At 39.0% G+C, this 8,321-nt stretch overlaps 1 protein-coding gene across 1 annotated transcript in view; it reads right to left on the reverse strand.

Moving 5' to 3' along the window:
- elovl6 (ELOVL fatty acid elongase 6) overlaps window positions 1-6,940 on the reverse strand; it is a 16,570-nt gene extending 9,630 nt beyond the window's left edge. The window contains exon 1 of the mRNA XM_032527585.1: window positions 6,659-6,940. Within this exon, the coding sequence (XP_032383476.1) occupies window positions 6,659-6,741 (83 nt within the window). The 5' untranslated portion in view covers window positions 6,742-6,940. The remainder of the gene's footprint in view (window positions 1-6,658) is intronic.
- Window positions 6,941-8,321: the final 1,381 nt, after the last annotated feature.

Genomic DNA, 8,321 nt, shown 5'->3' on the forward strand with positions numbered 1-8,321 from the left:
TATATAATTATTTTTTATTTTATTTTTTTAAATCATGCAAAAAATCTACATGCATAGTAACTCAATGGATACAAAATAAAATAGACGGTACAATGAACTGCTCTTTTCTTTGCTCACATCTTAGCCTTCCTTGACAGCTTGGTCTTAGAAAGACCCAGTTAGATTTAAATGTATGACCATCAAGAGGAACCTCTCAAATGCATTGTGAAATAATAATGTACTTTCTTCATTAAGCAAAATAACAAATGTCGCCGTTTGCTTTCATTTTCTTTGGCTTGCCGTTAGCAAGTAACATTTAGCAAATATAATAATAAGAAAAACATCTTTGGTCATTTAAGACATAGATTAAATTCAGGACACAGGAAATAATATAAAACACAAACAGAAGGCAGATGACTGGGACTATAAAATATAACATAATATTTGCTACCCCAGTTTGACACCTGGATAATACATTCTTGAATAAAAATCTTACTTACAACCACCTCTTCCACACTGTGGCTTTGAATTCTGCATTTTGTTAGTTGCATGCCTGTGATCCTGACATCTAGAAATGTATTATTCCTATATTTCTGTTGGGTGGAAGCCACTATTTAGAACTAAATTCTTGAGATAAAAAAACCTAATTTTTAACTACAGAAGAAAGGAAATGGGTTGTCTAATGACCACTGAAATGATACCCTGATGCTAAATTTAAGACGGGGGTATCTATTGGTCTCATCCATCCAACAGCAAGGCTCAAGAACCCAGGGACAATAGGCTGTACCGCTCTTGGACTGAATAAGTAACATGAGACTTGGAAGGAAGAGACTTATCTCCTCAACTTATCAAGTACCATAGGGACCTGCACTTTAAGACTAGTAAGTGAGCTATGATACTTCCAAACACTGCCACATCCCTCATAGAGCAGCTGAATCATATCAACAGAGGGAAAAACATTGACAGACAAAAATACACAAAACAGACCACAACAAAGATCTCTTTGGTCATTCTCAGTGGTGCATTTTCACTGCAGCATTCTCAGGCTCTGCATCCTTTGTCATCAGTCCAGAGTAAACCACCAGAGATCCCTCTAAAGTGCAGAGATCCCATAGCAATGCTATCTACCCCACAAGGCTTTTCAAAGACAGAACGCAGATTCCCGGCAACATGCATGGTAATAAAGAATGACGACATCTGTGGGAGTACAGAGTGAGACAGCAGGTTAAAGATGTCTGTAACAGAAAGGTAACTACTTTCTTCTGGACAGTATGGTCAAACTGCAAATAATCATAAAACACAACAGGACACTTTGGAATTGATCACACAGTATTACATCTAGGGTGACCACCCGTCCCGCGTAGCGCGTGCGCGCACAGCGTTTGAAGCCCAATTCACGCGTCCCGCAAATTGAGACGTGTCACGCATAATCAATGCTTGCCAAAAAAAAAAGTTGGTCGCTCTATATCTTGGAGCCCAGGCAGCCAAACGAACATTAGGCTCGTTGGACATGAACTGCGCCTGTAAGTAGACAAGAGCAGGCGGCAGCGCCGGGGGGGGTGTGTGGTGGGGGGGGGGGGGACACTAAAAGCTGCGATAAAGTCAGGCAGTTTCCAGCCGATTCCGAACAGGAAGGGCTTTAACACTGTGGTGCGATTCCGATTTAATAAAATTAATCAGACCCACTATCAGCTGGAACAGTCTCTAGTTTTAATTGTACTCTCAGAATGTTCTACATGATCTGATGCTGATTTAATAACAACAGACTGGAGATGATCTGTGATCTGACGGATTTAGTCTCTCTGACTTCTAAACGTCTCTATCAGCCAGAATGTCCAGAATAAGACTTTAAATCAGACAAATAGTTAAAATCCCTCCGATTCGTTGTCATGACAGCGCACCGCCTGCATACCAGACACTGGGAAGGGACTTTTAGGAATGGGCTTTCCAATTCAAAAACTGGAGAAAGAGCCCGAGTCTGAGCAGTCTGAGGCCCCCCCACCATCAGTTAGAAAGAGAAGGTGGGTACAAGGAAGACTGGAGGACTCTTTTGTTTAAACTGTTCCTGTGGTGTTGAGCAACTACAATCCTGTTAGTCCTATAATTTTATATATAATGTATTTGAAGTGAATAAATGTAATGAAAATAAATTAAATAGCTAAAGTAAATCGTAAGTGAAGTGCTCTGTCAATTATTTTAATTGTATGAGATTTCAAAATATTAATCTTTATTTAGAAAAAAATACACCATTGGTTGGCCTATTCATGACGTACTCAGCAGTTACACATGTTCAGGGGCATAGGGCGTTTATTAATATACCATGTAAGGTGCTAGAATGGGTAAACCAGTATTAGTGAGTCTGCCCTGGGGGGGGGGCACCGCTTCGCCAGGCAGTGTCCCACATTGTCCCTCAGAAACATACCACTTGTCCCCCCTTGGGCTTATTAGCAGATGGTCACCCTAATTACATCCAATGCATGTTGCTAAACAACAGCATATAGGTCCATGTCCACTCCTTCCTCTTCCTAGTGTTCTGACAACCAGCCACTTAATCATTCTTGCTTCACAATGCAGTCTCATGAGAACACATTGGATCAGGGTACCAGTCTCCATTCATCCCTGCAGAACAATGTATACACAGTATATGTCCAACGATTTCACACTGTCTGTTTTAAAACACATGCACTTCTTTAGCCAAGGACTTAGTGTGTATAGAAAATTGCTTTCAAAAACACAAGCATCACCCCTAAAAGTGATGGAAATAAAAACACCCGAGGCAACACTACCAACGGTATATGAATTGGATTCATTAAGAGAATAATATGAGATGGACTTCTGCACAACAAAGGAAACTGATCCTTAGCTCATTTAACAGCTCAAATTATAAATATATAAAAAGCAATCAAGTGAATAGAAGTTTTTCTCCGTTTGACAATAATAATAATACAAGATTCATTAAATGCAACAGTATCGGTTGGAGTGTAGTGAGAGCAGTAGTAGTCCGCAGAATGGATGGATGCTAAAATGGATTATCTACCCTTATCAGCCACTAGTTGGCTTGTGTTATAACCAGGGCTGAACAATGTATTGTTTCATCAACACTATGAGATAAGCATGTACACCACACCCCAAAGAACTGAGACTAAGACAAATTGAGTTCAAAGCCGTCACAATAAGTTAAAGCTGCTGGATAGAATGTGGGAACTACTCATCACTATAACACATCACCCTCTCAACTTTCATGACCCACTTGAAACAACTAGAGTACCAATACATAGTTTTTTTTTTCCTTTAATTAAATTTCTGTCAATATCCAAATTTAAATTATTTGTCTTACCTTTGAGGTCTGAATAGTTTTCATGATCATCATTTATCAACACAGATGCTGCACGTCCTTCAGCTCGGTCTTTGTAGTGATGGTTTTTTGTTACAGACTACAACCGGCATATCTGGTTGGACCTTTTTTTTTTTTTTAATTTAAATAGCTCTCATGGGGTGTGTTCGATTGTTAACTCACAATACTGAATGCTGAGCCACTGGTTTAGACTCAAGAACATGTTGTTATTCTGGCTTCACCTCAATCAGCGATGTCACTGCAGGTATTTTTCTCAACAACAGTTAAAAACAGGTAGAACACATCAGCATGTGTCACATAACTGATTGTTGTGCAACATTAGCTAAGACCTACTAAAGGTGGACCTAACAACTTAACACACACGCTAAGCAACCCATTGTCAGCCCAACACTAATATGATTGGCATTTGCACTTGGCTTAGTTGATGATAATTCCAGACCCTAGTAGAGGTTTGCTAAAGATGCTTGACCCCAGGCTAAATAAATTAATAAATAAATAAAAATGTGGTGTGCAAGTCTGTGTTTTAAGTCACTTCATGGTGAAAGAACATTGCAGTTTGTTTCAAGTGCTCAACTACTGAAGTAACCCTCAAACAGCTTAATTTTATTCTTATTTTGCATGATGCTTGCCTTCAAACTAGTTTATTTTGGTTTGCTTTTATTCTTTTTCTGTCTCACCCTTAAGTCATGAAAACATGCCAAGCTTAGTCAGTTTCTCCCTGAACATTTTGAATGTAATAAATAATCTAGCAAATCCCATTTTCAATCAGCCATGTGCACTGGCCCAGTCTGACATCCTCTGCTACATGAGCAGGAGAGAAGTCAGCATAGGTCAGCTGCAATGTGATTGGCTAAAGCTCTGTCAGCCGACATCAGAAGATTAATGTTATTGGTCGGTTGTCAGTACCAAGCTATGGACAGCTCCTACACACTGCTCCCACGGCTCACTCTCACACATAAAATGTAAAAATTTTATTTCAATAAATAATAAAGGAACTTTTCTAAGACTGGCTCAATGAGCTCGATTCACTCCAAATTTGTTGAAGAAAAAAAAAAAAAAAAAAAAAGTATGCTGAATGTGACTTTTTTTTTTTTTTTTTTTTAAAAGACACAGGCAATTCAGACTGATTACTGCCTCCTGGTCATCTTGTGCCGCTTTTTATAAACATAGTGCCACTGAATGCATAACAAAGCCTATGCTAATTTTACGCTTGACTTATTTTGTATTGCTTAGAACCATTTTTTTGCTCAACCTGGCATGGACCTGGACAGTAATAACCCGCAAGTGAGTTCATGCAACGTATGGTTGGATGGACCAGCACATGACCTACATTTGAAATGCATCAATGCACACAAACACGAAGCAATATCTACTAAACCCCAGTAGCCCATGGATGTAAGTCAAGAACTGAGGAAGAGCCCCATTTATTACTATGAGAATTGTTCAGTGTATAAGAATATCCGGTTGATCGACAATGCTTCTGCAATATGGGGCCCATAGTGCAGGCGCAATAGAGACCTCCAGTTTAGCACTATGCTGATTCACATTTTTAATTGTGCAGGTCTTCTAGACTTTCTAAATGTTATTGGGCCAATTGGAACAAATTCTGACAGGAAACAAGTCATTTTGCAAGGGACTGCGACGAAAAATGTATAGACCTATTCACTGATTTACAGACGGCTCTTTAGCAGTGCTCTGTGGCCGCTATGTTAAATTGGATTCAAAGCCTGGGGCACTTTCTTGGGGTCTGCAATAGCCACAATAAAATGTCAGTCTGGGATAATGTTGTAGAGTGGGTAAAGCCTGGCAGACACTTCCCTGGGCAAACACAACACTTCATATACTCAGTCATTACCAGGTTTCAAGAAACACACTGCAAGTTACTCTGTTGAAGCTTGTTTAATCATTTATCAATTGTAGGTTGTAGAGCCCAACCGATAAAAGGATTTTTAAGGCCGATGCTGATACAAATATTTGGTTATTTAAAAAAAATATATATATATATATATATATATATATATATTTTAAATCCAGAAATGCATAATAAAACAAACCTATTTCCCTAACATTTGTTATTTGTAGTTATTTATGAGTTCTCACTAAAATATATAATTTGTTTTGTTGACACAAGAACAGAAATAAAATATAAAATGTGTAAAAATACAAACTTAAGATATGAAACTTAAAGTCCTTCGAACAAAAACACTAACAAAAAATCCGGAAAAAATGAAATCGGCCACTCTAAAAGCTGATACCGATAGTTTGGGAAATGCCTAATATTAGCATGATAATATCGGCCGCCGATATATATCGGTCTGGCTCTAGTAAGTTGGTCGGCGTTCTCCACTCCTTTTGGCAAAACCTCTATCATTTCTAAAACTAGTCTAACAATCGATGTGTGGAAACCTGTCAACTATGTTGATGACTGATTCATCATTTCAGTCATTTTTTTAAGTAAAAACATGAAAACACAGAATCCAGCATTTATAAAGTGTGGATTTGCTCTTCTTCTCTGTTTTATATCATTTAAATTGAAAAACCTTTTGAGTTTTGGACAGTTACTTGGATAGAAGAAGAAAAAAGCTGTTTGAAGACATTATCTTGGACTTGATATTTTATAGTCCATCAGATGAATTGATTATGAAACTAATCGTTGGTTTTAACCCTAAACATTTTCACATAGAGCAAAACATAAAAAAGGTTCAGAATAGAGTTTTGGGTGACCTTACTGCTGCTAACATACAGTAAGTTGACTTGAATTCCACTGTACAACACAATGAGAACTTACTGTGATATAGTCTTTAAAAATGCCTGTACAGTAGCCTAGGTTATCTTTATCAAAACAGCAAGACCATCCTGTTTGAAGTAGAAAACCAGTGGGTGACTGAGGGGGATCGGGCCAGTGACTGTAAACGGATGAGGCAGCTGGAGTCATGGATGACCTTCACAGTAGAATAACTAGGGGAAATAAATCACGGGGAAAAATCCAACCCGTTAAAGATGCAGAATGCAACAGCGGAGTGCCATGTAGTATCCAATGAGTTCAGACAGACTTGTAGTGTGGCAGAGCCTTGCTTTCTCACGCGGCTAAAGGCCTGCGTAAATTTGTTCATTTCATGAAGCACAAGCAGCAATTTGCGGATGATGACAGCGCGCCTGATATAATAGGATACGGCGTGGTTAATCCCGGTGGGCGAGGCTCATACAAGTGCACGGATACAGCCTCACTCACGCACACTCCGCGTTGAATTTGCAGTTGAAAACGTTTACTGTAATGTGGGATTAAAAACGAGGCGCTAACATTACATGGCAGTGTAGCCTTACCAGTTCTCCTGCATCCATCGGATGGCTTCGTCCTCGTTGAACTGTCTCTCAAATTCGTACTCTTGCAGAGCTAGCACCGACATGCTCACTGTGCTGTGTTTCTGTTCACGCTGCTGAGTCAAGACGATACTCGGTCGAGGGGTTTCTGTTTAGTTAGTCTGTTTCCTCACAACCCTTGACTTGCATCGCTCGTGCTGCTGTCTGGACCTCGCGGTTCGTGCGCGAGCAGCTCGGCGGTCGCGGACCCTTCTTCCTCAACCGGCTGACAGAGCCTACGCCCTCTTCCGCAGAAAGATGGACTCCAGGTCCTAACGCCGCCGAGTTTCTTCTCCTCTGTCATTATAGTGCATTTGGAAATTAGTTACATTCAAATTGATTTAATTGTGAGAGCGAGAAAAAAAGAGAGAGACGGTGTTGAATGATCGTTAACTAATTTAACACTTCAGCTGACGTACTCATTTCCATACAGGTTTAGTGTCTGGACGGTTAACGGTGAAGTAGGGTAAATTAGCAGTAGACTTAATTAACCCGACCCAGGGTTAGTCACATAAAATAAACTGCTGTCTGCCCTGTTTGTCAACAGGCCAGAAACCACATTTGGCACTATTATTGACAAAAAACTTGAAAATGTTCTCGTTTTAGATGTTATAATCATTACATTTTCCGTATTTTTGCTTTAAAAAAATTACCAATCACCAAAAATAGTTTCTAATTCCCCCTTAATGGACTAACCAACCAATCATTTCAACTCTAATTCAATTCTGTAAAATGCATTTTATTTCGCTGGACAAGACAGAGATGCTCTTAATTGCCTTATTTACTGTTGGGTAGTTTAATTTAACAGTGTATCATATTTTACCAAACATATACATTTTATAGCTGTTTATTATTAGTCTTTGTAGTGTTTTATATAAAATGTGTGGAGAAAAGACGTGCCAATCTAAAACTATCGTTTCACGATGATGGTTTGGCCAGGATTTGGAGGCCTACTTTTATCTCATGCACAAATTTGAATGTTAAAATGTAATTTCCAACCCACACAGCCTTTAAAAGGTGTGACCTGTCTAATGTTTTTCAGATCACATAGTAAAATTAATATTGGAGCATAAATAGTGATGTGGCACTCTGTTGCACATTTCTTTGATGTTTCCCAATGTTTTATAAGGCTGTTGCAATGACTGCTGTATCAACCTATACAGGTGGGAGCTATTCAAAAACAAACAGGTAGGGTGAGACCTATTGGCACTGCCTGATTAAACTCTCACCTAGATACTGTCACCAGGGCTGCAGGCCAATGCAGACACATGTATGCATGCAAACACACACTACCGTCTTCAGATTTGGTTGCAACATTTGTAACATTTTTTTTTGCACTGATACGCAGACTCTACTCTTTTACCTTTGGATAATGGACTGATGATATTGCCAGCTGATGTTGCAGCTTGCCTTGGACTTTCAGCATATTTACCCATTATCTTATGCACAAACACTGAGGCAAAAATCTCCTGATTCAAACATGGATAATAGTGTTGGCAACTGAATGGATTCTTTCTCTGGACATTTTATTCACATAGGTTACATCATTGTCAGCATACAAATCATCTGAATAAAAGATTTGACCACATCTTGACAGTTTGTACTTGGTTTGTTCTACTCCCATCAA

The sequence above is a fragment of the Etheostoma spectabile genome, chromosome 10, assembly GCF_008692095.1.
Source record: "Etheostoma spectabile isolate EspeVRDwgs_2016 chromosome 10, UIUC_Espe_1.0, whole genome shotgun sequence".
Taxonomy (NCBI): Eukaryota; Metazoa; Chordata; class Actinopteri; order Perciformes; family Percidae; genus Etheostoma; species Etheostoma spectabile.